Here is a 12,603-nt window from a genome sequence, read left to right as displayed (position 1 = left end):
GTGCTGGGATTACAGGCATGAGCCACCGCGCCTGGCCTACTCATTTTGTTTTTTAAAAGCAATTGTTAAATGAAGGAAACTTGTTCATCTTCTGCCTCCAACTCTTCTCCTTACCCCTTCTCTAGAGCCCAGACTTTTGCCCTTCTTATGCCACTGACTGCTCCTGTCAAGGTTACTGAATGGCCACCACATTGCAAAGTGCAGAAGTTAATTTTCAGTATTCATATTACTTGACCTATCAGGATCATGATACAATTGATCATTTCCTCCTCCTAAAAACACTTTTCTTGACTTGGCTTCCAGGACACCTCATTCTCCTTCTTTTCCTCTTATTTCACTGGCCCTCCCTTCTCAGTATCTTTAGCTGGTTCCTTCTCAACTCCCTGGCTTTTTTTTTTTTTTTTTTTGAGACGGGATTTCAGCTCACTGCAACCTCCGCCTCCTGGGTTCTAGTGATTCTCCTGCCTCTGCCTCCTGAGTAGCTGGGATTACAGGCACTCGCCACCACGCTGGCTAATTTTTTTTCTTTTTTGTATTTTTAGTAGAGACAGGGTTTCACCACGTTGGCCAGGCTGGTCTGAAACTCCTGACCTCAGGTGATCCACCCGCCTCAGCCTCCCAAAGTGCTGGGATTACAGGCGTGAGCCACTGGGCCCGGCATCTCTCTGGCTTTTTAACACTGGCATGGCTCAGTTCCTGCACTAAGTACTTCTCTTCTTTGCAGTCTGCACTAATTCCCCTGGTGATCTCATCCAGTCATGACCTTAAATACTATTTATATGCTGAGGAGTCCCAAATTTACAGCTGTAGCCCGAACAACTCTGAACAAGTTGAACTTGTATATCCAACTGACTACCCAACGTTTCTACTTAGATGTCTAATATGCCAAAAAATGTCCAAATCTGAACTTTAAATCTCCCCATATATCCCTTGCCCTTTTAAAAAAACAAAACCCTGTTCTCCAGGAAATCTTTCCAATTTACATAAATGACAAATCTGTCCTCACAGCTACTTAGGCTTAAAAGCATTAGAGTTGGCTTTGTCTTTTTCTCTTGCCACAAACAAGTGGTCTGCTAAATCCTATCAATTCTACTTTCAACATATATCTAGAATCTGACCACTTCTCACACTTGGACTGGACTACTCGGCTAGTACCGTCATCATTTCTCCCTTGGATTACTGCAAAAGTCCAAAAGTTTTCTCTGCTTCTGTGCTCACCTCCCGGTCTATTTTCAACAAAGGAGCTTGTGTGAGTCTAAAGTCAGATTATATTATTCCACTCAAAACCCTCCAGTGGTTTCCCATCTTGCTCAAGAGGAAAAGCAAAAATTCTTACAATGGTCTATGAAGTCCTAAAGAATCTTGTCCCATTACATTGCTGACCTAATCTACTACTACACACCAAGCCCACTTATTCCAGTTAATCCATACTTGATGTTTCTTGAACATATCAAGCTTGCTCCCACATCAGTTTCTTGGAACTTGGGCCCTATGCCCAAATACCTCCTTAAAGCTATTGCTCAAATGTCATCTTCTAAGTTAGGCCTTTCCTAACCATTTTACTAAAATAACACCCCTCCCTATCCCCACACTGCCTATTCACATCTTCCCTGTCTTTTTTTTTTTTCTTCTTCACCATACCTATCGCTTCTGACACACTTTGTATTTCATTCATGTAATCCTTTTTATTTTTTTGAGAGATGAGGACTCGCTTGTGTCCACCTCCGTTGGAGTGCAGTGGCATGATCTCGGCTCATTGCAACCTCTGCCTCCTGGGCTCAAGCAGGAACCACCATGCCCAGCTAATTTTTGCATTGTTTGTAGAGACAGGGTTTTGTCATGTTGCCGAAGCTGTTCTTGAACTCCTGGGCTCAAGCAATGAGCCCAACTCAGCCTCCTAAAGTGTATTACAGGCATGACCCATTGCACCTAGCCTTGTTCATGTAATTCTTTATTCTTTCTCTTTTCCTTTCTCAAGTAGGATGGTAAGCTTCACAAAAGCAGCGATTTTTGTTTATTTTGTTCAGTGTTATATCTCCAATGCCTAGAATAGTGCATAGTAGGTGTTCAACAAATATTTGCTGAATTGAATAAAATTCAGACAGCATAAAACATAAAATAAAAAAACATTTAACAAAAGATATCATAAAGTGAAAAGAAATATTAATAGGACAAATGTGGAGAAGATATCTACAGCACACGTAAAAGACAAAGGACTTGTAAAGAAATCTTATGAATCAGTAAGAAAAGGATAAACAATTAAAAGAAGGTCAAAAGACAAGAATGGGCATTCAAGAAGAAAAACCAACAGGATCAATAAACGTAAGAAAAGATGCCCACTGGCCATGAGTGGCAGCTCATGCCTGTAATCCCAGCACTTTGGGAAGCTGAGGCAGGAGGATTGCTTGAGCCTAGGAGCTTGGGACCAGCCTGGGCCACATAGCAAGACTCTGTCTCTATTTAAAAAAAAAAGTTTTGGATTTTGGAGCATTTCAGATTTTGGATTAGGGATGGTCTACCTGTACTACAAGATATTAAAAAAGAAAGGTACTGTGAATTAGCAACTTAGGTCTAATTCTGACTCTCCTAGTTTTCTTACTTAACTTTAGGCTCTGTGGCTTTAGTTTCTTCATTTGTTTAGAAAGAATTCACACGCTTCCTGGTTTTAAAACTTATTACAGGCCAGGCGTAGTGGCTCATGCCTGTAATCCCAGCACTTTGGGAGGCCAAGTCAGGCAGATCACCCTGAGGTCAGGAGTTTGAGACCAGCCTGGCCAACATGGTGAAACCCTGTCTCTACTAAAAATAAAAAAAAATTAGCTGGGCATGGTGGCAGACACCTGTAATCCCAGCTACTTGGGGGGCCTTGGCAGGAGAATTGTTGAATCTGGGAGGCAGAGGTTGCAGTGAGCTGAGATGGCACCACTGCACTCCAACCTGGGTGACAGAGCAAGACTCCATCTCAAATAAATAAATAAATAAAACTTATTACAAAGCTATAGTAATTAAATGTGTAGTACTGGCCTAATGACAGACATACAGAAAAATGAGACAAAAGTGAGAGGCGAGAATAAACCATTGAATTTATGGTCAGTTGATTTTCAGAAAGGACACCAAGACAATTCAATGGAAAAAGAACAGTCTTTTCAACAAACGTTGCTCAGACAACGGATATCCACAAGCAAAACAATAAAGTTGTACCCCAATCCCTTGCACTATAAACAAAACGAACTCAAAATGGGTCATAGGGCTGGGCATGGTGGCTCACGCATGTAATCCCAGCACTCTGGGAGGCTGAGGCAGGAGGATTACTTGAGTTTAGGAGTTTGAGACAAGCCCGCATAACAAAGTGAGACCCTGTCTCCACAAAAAAAAAAAAAAATCAAAAAATTAGCTGGGCATGGTTGTGGGCCCAGCTACTTGCAAGGTAAGGCAGGAAGACAGCATGAGCCCAGCAGGTTGAGGCTGCAGTGAGCCATGTTTGTGCCTCTGCACTCCAGCCTGAGCAACAGAGTGAGGCCCTCTCTCAAAAAAAAGTATCAAAGACCTAAAGAAAGAGCTCAGATAGGATGATTTCTAGGGTATGTTTTCTAGCAATAAAATTTATGGTTATATGAAAAGAAAAAATGCGTTCATTTAACTATTAATTCATTCTATAAACACTTATTGCTTATCTACGATGTGGCAGTCATTATGCTATGTGCTGGCAAGACGTGTATTATAAAACTCTTGTCTTTAAGGACCTCCCAATATAATGGGGAGACAGGAAAAGTTTAAAATGATGTAGTAATAGCAGAGAGGTAAATATAGTGATATGACTCCTATGGCTTCAACTGCTATCTATACGTAACAACTCTCCCCAAATTCCAGACTCATATATCCAACTGCTACTGAAATCTCCACTTTATTAGTGAGTTATATTTATCCTTTCCCCTTCTTCATCTTTTTTTTTTTTTTTTTTGAGATGGAGCCTTGCTCCCATCACACCATGCTGGAGTGCAGTGGCGCGATCCCAGATCACTGCAATCTCCACCTCCCGGGTTCAAGTGATTCTCCTTCCTCCGTCTCCCGAGTAGCTGGGATTACAGGCGTGTGCCATCAGGGCCGGCTAAAATTTTTGGATTTTCAGTAGCAATGGGGTTCTGCCATGTTGGTCAGGCTGGTCTTGAACTTCTGACCTCAGGTGATCCACCCGCCTCAGCCTCCCAAAGTGCTAAGATTATAGGCGTGAGGCACCACACCCGGCCTTCTTCACCCTTAAGATCTGAATATCAGTAAGGTTACATACATGACTGTGAAATAAGTCCATCTGAAACATAAAGATAAACCAGATATGTTTTAGAATTTTGAGATTTTGGAATGTTAACTGGGTACCTTATCTCAGTTTATAGGGGAACAACACCCTGTAATCAAATGCAGTAACATTTCAGAGCTAAACATCTACTAATTGGGATAAAGATCATAATAGCTTTGTGTCAGTTTAGGTCAGGTTTTGCCCATTCTCAATACCCTCCAATCAGTTAAAAAAAATCATTTCTAAGAGGCTTTTGGATTTTAGAATCCAAAGAGATGAGGAATTATCACTCAAGCTCTCTAGTCTTCCATTAAGATGTCGCAAATAAAATGTAATCAGGGCCAGGTGTGGTGGCTCATGCCTGTAATCCCCGCACTTTGAGAGGGCAAGGCAGGTGGATCGCTTGAGGCCGGGCTTCCAGAACAGCCAGGCCAACATGGCAGAAACCCTGTCTCTACTTAAAATATAAAAAAATTAGCTGGGTGTGGTGGCACATGCCTGTAATCCCAGTTACTCAGGAGGCTAAGGCACGAGAATCACTTGAGCCTGGGAGGTGGAGGTTGCAGTGAGCAGAGACTGTGCCACTGCACTACAGACTGGGTGACAGAGTGAGACACTGTCTCCAAAAAAAAAAAAAAAAAAAACAACCAATCACCCTGTAAAGACTCTCATCTTCACTCATCTGAGTTACTAACAAGGCTTCCTACTTCCAATTTATTCTCTGTTCTGTCAGTGATTCTTCTAAAATGCAAATCTGATTGCGCCTACATTTTTCAATAACATTCTATTGCTTAAAAGGATGTAGCTCAAACTTTTTGCAAGATATACAAAACTACATCTATATATATATATATATATGAATATGAGACTATTGCAGGAGCTGCTAATCTGTATTGTAGAAATAGGCAAATGACAGGTTTAACCAAAGGATTTAGTCTTCTCTCTTTAATTATTCAATTTTGTTTTTGTATCTTGTTCAAATTATCACTATTAAAGATTTTGGGAATTCTTTTTTAGGCAGAGCAGAGCAGGATGACGTGGAAGATAAAGAAATGTGATATCTGGATGGATGCTAGTCTTTGAATATCACTAGCTGGCTTGTAAGTGTAATAGAGTAAGTTCATCTTGCCATCTGGCTAATGTAAAATGGAAAGCTGAGGTACTTGCCAATAACAACTGCAGAACTGAATGAATTCAATAAGGTTTAGATCAGCAACACCTGATCATCAAACAGTTCCAGTTTCTAAATACAGGTCCACTGTCAGTCAAGTTGTGAGTTCTAGAATTACCTGATGAACTTCAAAAAACAGATCTGGGACCAGGCATGGTGGCTCACGCCTGTAATCCCAGAACTTTAGGAGGCCGAGGCAGGTGGATCACCTGAAGTCAGGAGTTCGAGACCAGCCTGACCAACATGGTGAAACCCTGTCTCTCCTAAAAAATACAAAAAAAATTAGCCGGGCATGCTGGTGGACACCTGTAATTCCAGCTACTTGGGAGCTGAGGCAGGAGAATTGCCTGAATCTGGGAGGCAGAGGTTGCAGTGAGCCGAGATCATGCCATTGTACTCCAGCCTGGGCGACAAAGCAAGACTCCGTCTCAAACAAACAAACAAAAAACAGATGTGTAGGCCTCAGCCATAGAGATTTTCATTACGCAGATGTGGGGTGAGATCCAGGAATCTGCATTTCTAAAAAACTCTCCAGGATTTCTGATATACAGTTAGACTGCAGAGGTTGATACTGAAGAGTCCCCAAACTTATAGGTAATAATTTGTTGCTAAGGTAACAAGACAGTTATAGAATCATGAAATTTTAGCACCTGTAAGACTTTCTAGAGAATGACAAGTTGAAACTCCCCCTTTTTTTTTTGAGACAGGGTATCCTTCTGTCACCCAGGCTGAAGTGCAGTGGTATGATCTCACTGTGCCTGAAGCTCACTGCAGCCTCGACCTCCCAGGCTCAATCAATCCTCCCACCTCAGCCTTCCAAGTAGCTGCGATTACAGGTGTGCGCCACCAAGCCCAGCTAATTTTTAGCCTTTTTGGTAGAGATGGGGTTTTGCCATGTTGCCGAGGCTGGTCTCGAATTCCTGAGCTCAGGCAATCTGCTCGCCTCGGCCTCCGAATGTTCTGGGATTACTGGCGTGAGCCACTATGCCTGATCAGAACTCCCTATTTTTTTCAGTCAGGAAAATTAGGAGTCCTGATTAGTTCAGTCACACCAATCATTGCTACATCTTTTGCCTTCTAACATTCCCATGACACATGCTACTTTCTGTTCCTTAGTTAACTTATATAGGTAATAGCTCTTTAAGCAGACATATTTTAATTTATCTAAAAGCATTAACTACTTTTTCTACTTTATTGCACCCTATAAAAGTGGACAGAGTTGGAACTCAGTGGATGCTTGCTGAAAGAAGGAAATGTGCATTCTTGTCTACAGGTGTTTTCACAGCTGCAGGGGCATCTTTATAAAGCTTCCCCAGGTCTCAGTGATAAAGACCATGGCTTTTATATTACATCATTTGTCATAGAGGGAATGGTTGATACATGACATGTGAAAGCAGGGTTACTTTATCAGGTAAAGGAATTACTAAAAGAACTATTAATACTTGGAGTCACTGAGTCAGGTTAAAGTTTCCAGGTAGTGGGAATCTATAAAAGAGAACTGAAAAGTTGCTTCAGGGACAAATGGAGGGAAAAAATAGTCAACCTTCAGTTTAGAATGTGAGCTAATATCACAGCTGTTACTCTGATGGTAATTCCTGCCTACTATTTATAAACTAAGTGTTAAGACAAAGTACGACATGACAAAATGTTCTAAACACAGTGCAAAATAAAATAACCTAAAGGTCCAAAATTTAGTTCAATAGGTGAAATTAAAAATTTTTATCTTTCTAAAGTAGGAAAGATGTACAAAAAACACAAAAATGAAATAAAAAATATAAAGAATTTCTGAGTAAACAAAGTACTAAACTAAGGCAAGACACTATGAAAAGGAAAAGAATTTCAAAGACTAAAACATAAAGAGTAAAAGTCTAGGAAGACTAGGGGGCTAACACAGAAAATGTTAAAAGCAAAAGAGACACACACAACACCTAAATAGGTATCAGCTAAGATAACGGCAAAAATTGAACAAAAACTAGAAAAACTGAGTAAAATTAGATTGAAAAGATAGTTTCTAAAATGAGAAGAATCTGCCCAAGTGTCCATCAATTAGAAGAATGGATAAACAAAATGTGGTTTATACATACAAAGGAATATTATTCAACTATAAAAGGAAATGAAGTTATCATACATGCATACAACACAGATGAACTTTGAAAGCCACTGAATTGCATACTTTAAAATGGATCAAGTGGAAAACTTTGTTATACATACATTTTACCCGAAGAAAGGAGGAAGCCAAAACAGACTAAAAGAAAAATCAGTAAGTGACAAAAACAGAAATTAAAATAAAAAAATATATTAAAATCATAAATATGTGAAACTATTGCAAGAATACCACCCCCAAATATCATTAAGGAACCTAAGGAACATAAGAAGTAAAAGGCAGGAGAGGGATGTCAAAGCAGCAGCAGCAGCAGCACAAATAGATAATTTAATCTCAAGTAAGTAGGATGACCATATAATTTACCATTCTAACCAGGACACTTTCAAGAGGAAAGGGGACACTATTAATAATTACACAGGGACAACAGGTGTAGGCTGGAGCTGTCCCAGGCAAAAGTGGATATGTGGTCGCTCTCTATATAAGGGCAATCAGGTCCTCAAGGTTGAGTTCATGCCCACAGCTTGGGGTCTGGCAGAAGTACAATACTCTGATAGTGTCTTCCTGAATGACTCAAGTGGTCAAAAATGCCAAGAGTATTTTTCATTTTTTTACAGAGAAATAAAATACAATTCACGGCCTTTACTGAAGTTTACTGATTCGTGATTCATAAAACAATTAGCATATTATTAGATTTTATTAAGAGCTATAATTTAGTGTTCTAGGAATTTTAGAAGGCTGAATTACACTTTTTAATGCACTGGCAGACATATTAAGGAAGTCCTGAGGTGAATCATCTTTTACAAACCTACATTTTTATATATTACATTACAGCCCTATAAATATATGTGTACAATTTTTTTTTTTTTTTTTTTTTTGAGACAGAGTCTCCCTGTCACCCAGGCTGGAGTGCTGTGGTGCGATCTCAGCTCACCACAACCTCTGCCTCCTGGGTTCAAGAGATTCTCCTGCCTCAGCCTCCCAAGTAGCTGGGATTACAGGTGGATGCCATGACACCTAGCTGACTTTTGTATTTTTAGTAGAGACAGGGTTTTACCATGTTGGCCAGGCTGGTCTTGAACTCCTGACCTCAGGTGATCTGCCTGCCTCGATGTATATACTTTTTTATACTTACTTTTGACTAGAGACAATTGAGACTTGAAAATTAGAAAAATCAAGTTAGAATGACTGAGAAAATTAGTTGCTCTGATATTCTACCCATTCTTTATTTTTAAACTAAAATTAATCTTAATGACCTACAAATAGGTTAACTTAAACAGTCCATACCTTACATGAGAAGCTCCGACTTGGGATGTTTCTTGCTAACTCTGATATCTTGGGTTTATTCTGAAGACACTTGGTTAGGTGATATTTTTTCAATTTTATTCTATTGTAATAATGATCAGCGAAGTTATAGTGATTCAAATGCTGTTTCTGCATGCATTTTCCAAGGTGAGGAATACTATACTTCAAAGCTTGGAGAAATAATTTGGTCTTCTGCTGCATGATATCAAAGTCCCTGGTTTATGCTCCTTTTGGGGCTGCCAGTACACGAATGATTTTATAGGTATGATTACAGAGTAGTGGGTTCTCAGAGTATCTAAGATCAGCAGTTCTCATCCCTCCTTTTCAGGGCCATGCCCCGCTTAGGTTATGAATAACTTCGGACAGCTGATAACTTAGGCTAACTAAATCTAAAAACCTGCGTAAGTTAAAGTTTCATTCAAATCATAATTCTTGGCAGATGTGACTTAAATGTCTCATTTGTAAAGTTAATCCTCTCAGGTTCAAACTATGCAGCACTGATTCTGGCACACATAGGGGCAAACTAAAACAAAAAACAAAACAAGAAACAAAATACAAATTTGCAAATAAGTACACAGACTTAATGGGGTATCTCAGGAACTCAGGGCTGTAAAAGGTAAAAAGCCCTTTGGTCTTACATAATTATGAACATATCTTTGGTATATATGTGGAAGATAAACTGGAAAAGCCTAATTATTTAATAAAGGTGGGGGAGGGAAGATTAATTATTGAGTGTTAACTAAGTGCCAGGTGCTTTTATCTTCTTTGTCTAATTTAAATTTTACATGGACTTGATAAAATAGATATTACAATGCACATTTTACAGGTTGCCAAACTGTGGCTGTGGGAGGTTCTAAGCAACTGTTCCAGGTCACTTGGACAGTAAGCTGTATAGCAAAAAATCCAATTTGGTTTGGTTCCAAATATTGGACATACTCAACTTCGGATTTTTAATGTTAAAAAGGTATTTAGCGCTTTAATTAAAAACAACAAAAAACCCCTGCAAGATGCACAAATAAAATGTAAGGCCATCTCTGGTTTGTCAGGAGTTAGCTTTTATTAACCTTGATTGCCAGTAAGTAGTTAAGAGTCAGACAGACCTGGGTTGAGGTCTTAGCTCCTACACTTAACTGTGTCTCCGGGCCTGTTTCTTTATCTGCAAAAATGAAATGACACCATTTACCTTCTAGGGTTGTTGTTGTAAAGACAAAATGAGACAGTTTAATGTTAAAACCATACAGTGCCTGGCACATAGTGACCACTCAATAAATGGCAGTTGCTATTTTTACGACAGAAATAATCTAGGTATGTTGCACACCGCTGAACGTCATTATGGACGTCTTTCACAAAATGCCCCCTGGTATCAAAGGTAGAATGCTGCGTCAAATTTACCATAGATCAGATGCGCTACGACGCCCCCGCCCCCCTTAATCCCTTTCCATGTCGCAACAAAATAATGGGCGACTGGGGGTAGGGGAGCAACACTAGCTTACTAGCCGACACTAGTAAAAAAGGGGAAAAAAGACTCGAATAACAAGGGCCTGCAAAGGTCCTACATCACCACGTTCCCACAGCCTTTATCCATCCATCTTTCATCCTCAAGGAGAAGACGGTATGCAAGGCTAGGATGGGGGTGGGGTAGATAAATGGGTGTTCTCCGGAGAACCTATTCGTTTTCCCCGTGCAACTCTCCATCCCAGGGATGAGGCGATCTGAATACAACAGAGACAGGGACCAGGTGACACGCACGCAGTGCCGGGACATTAGTCAAAAAGCGAGGACCTGGGGACTGAGGGGTGGGTGGCTGGGCGGGGGGAGAAAGGGGAGAAGGAAAGAGATCAGCACACCCTCCATACATACGCAAATTGAGAGAATCAGTCCGGCTATGGACACAAACCAGTGAAGGCAGGCCGGAGAACCTGAAGCTCTCAGAGAGGAGCAGGTGTCACCGCAGGCACGTCCAGCCGAAGTCTGCGTTCCGCAGTCCACAGAACTACAGCCTACCCAGAACCGCCTAGAGCTGGTTTGCAGCACGCCGATCTACGTAACCTCAATTTAGCACAAGCAACAGGCAGATTTCGCCATCTTTGTTGTGGTCAAGGATTCTTCTTGGGTTTCTGGGTTCTTTAGTCTCGAAATATATAAGACTTTTGGTTCTTTGCTAGTCTTTTGAGCTCGAGATGAAGCACATAAGGCTAAAACAATGAGGGACAGCGTTCCAGTAGCCCTGCCACAGCTCTCTCATCCTCTGGTCCGCCCTCACTCAAGATGGCTACCAGCAAAATGGTGCAATGACGTGACAGCGCGGCCCTGGTTGCCAAGGAGATGCGAGTACCGGAAATGCGGAATTCGGGGAGAGCGCGCATGCCTGGTCCGGTGTCGGGGGGGGGGGGGGTAGGGTGGGGGCTGGGCCATACAGGTCCTGATAGGGAAGAAGTTGGCAGGTCCTGGCAGGGGACGAGCTGCGGCGGCGGCACCTCCGGGTATGGAAGGCTCCAGTGAGATGGAGTCGCGAGTCACGGACGCTGGGACCGGCGAGACTGCGCGAGCAGCGGGCGGGGGTCCGGCAGTTGGCTGCACCACTCGGGGGCCCGTAGTCTCGGCGCCCCTGGGAGCCGCCCGGTGGAAGCTCCTGCGGCAGGTAAGGGAGAACCTGCTCGCCTCACCTTTGCCTCTGGTCACTCGTCTCTCACGTACCGGGGGAGCAACTGTTCGCAGCTCTTTCCTCTTGGCAGCTCTGGGAGACCCTTCTCAGTTTGCCGGGAGCCACCTGCGAAGCTCCCCCTCGCTTCACCTAAGCGTCCCATCCAAGAGGAGGAATCATGTGGGGTTGGGTGGGGAGCGGGACAGCCAAGGCTGAGCTCCTGGGAAACTCAGATGGAAGTAGAAGAACCCCTTCTAGACATTTTTGTGCGTCTGGGGGACTTTTCCCCTTCTCGCCAGTCTCTGGTGCGCCCGCCGCTCCCCACTGTTCTTTTCCTGCTTCTGTTTTGCCTCCTTCCCCAGGTTTCTTCTAGTTTAACTCCCAGCCTGGTTCGAGTTACCGATATTCGTCAGCACCCTCTGGCCCCGTCTTTTGCCCGGAGTGGTTGCCTGTGCCGGGACTGAGACACGGCACGCGTTCCCTCGGCATCTTCCGTACAGCGGAGCGTGCAAGGAGTAGGAAGAGCTGATCCCCTCTCTCACTGAGGTCTCAAAGTTAAATGATTATCTTGTAGTTTGTATTGATCAGCGAGATTCTCCGTGTCCAAGTTGGGCTAGTCAAAGTGTGTTTGTTTTTGAATGATGGTATCTTCTGGTACTTCAAAGTTTCTGCTGTTACTTACAACTTCACTGGTGCAAGCTTGACGGAAGTTCTGATGTATGATCACTCACATTCTTCGCTCACTTCTTGAAGTGAAGTCTGGTTATTGTTTTTACATACTAGTGTTATGCCTCTGCCCGAAGTTTTCTACCGAAAACTTTACTCAGGAGGACATTTTTCCATTTCTGACAGTTGTGTTTGGAAAAGAGTTTCCCAGCTATTGCCACTTTACTTGAGATTGTGCTTTTAGTATTTTGGGGGTCACTTTGTTTGCAGTTGCCTTGAGTCACCTTTTCATACAGGGGTCTTTTAGTGCTTTTAGAGTTATGAGTTAAGTAGATCATCAGAGTTAATTAAGATTTATTTGCTGATACATTGACAGTCTTTCCAGACCAGTGATGATCTGGTTTTGCTATTGTTACAAATGG

General features: G+C 42.1%; 2 protein-coding genes across 18 annotated transcripts in view; one reads left to right on the top strand and one right to left on the bottom strand.

Annotated features, from left to right (window-relative positions):
* Positions 1-11,284, bottom strand: part of PREPL (prolyl endopeptidase like) — a 43,431-nt gene extending 32,147 nt beyond the window's left edge. For 2 of the 15 annotated variants that reach the window (XM_063618078.1, XM_063618077.1), the window contains exon 1: positions 10,732-11,124. Coding sequence is in view for 11 of the 15 variants with exons in the window: in XM_055242666.2 (XP_055098641.1) it covers positions 8,854-9,072 (219 nt within the window). In the remaining 4 variants the exon portion in view is untranslated. Of the gene's footprint in view, positions 1-8,853; positions 9,395-9,971; positions 10,663-10,731 lie in introns of those variants that run through there. The other 13 variants (XM_055242666.2, XM_055242668.2, XM_063618073.1 and 10 more) reach the window with 13 other exon arrangements.
* CAMKMT (calmodulin-lysine N-methyltransferase) overlaps positions 11,255-12,603 on the top strand; it is a 428,964-nt gene continuing 427,615 nt past the window's right edge. For 2 of the 3 annotated variants that reach the window (XM_063618090.1, XM_055242675.2), the window contains exon 1: positions 11,357-11,512. In XM_063618090.1, the coding sequence (XP_063474160.1) occupies positions 11,357-11,512 (156 nt within the window). Of the gene's footprint in view, positions 11,513-12,603 lie in introns of all 3 variants that reach the window. The other variant, XM_055242677.2, reaches the window with a different exon arrangement.

Source organism: Symphalangus syndactylus, chromosome 14, assembly GCF_028878055.3.
Source record: "Symphalangus syndactylus isolate Jambi chromosome 14, NHGRI_mSymSyn1-v2.1_pri, whole genome shotgun sequence".
Lineage (NCBI taxonomy): Eukaryota > Metazoa > Chordata > Mammalia > Primates > Hylobatidae > Symphalangus > Symphalangus syndactylus.
Note: the sequence above shows the minus strand (reverse complement) of the source record. Positions and strands in the feature narration are given on the sequence as shown.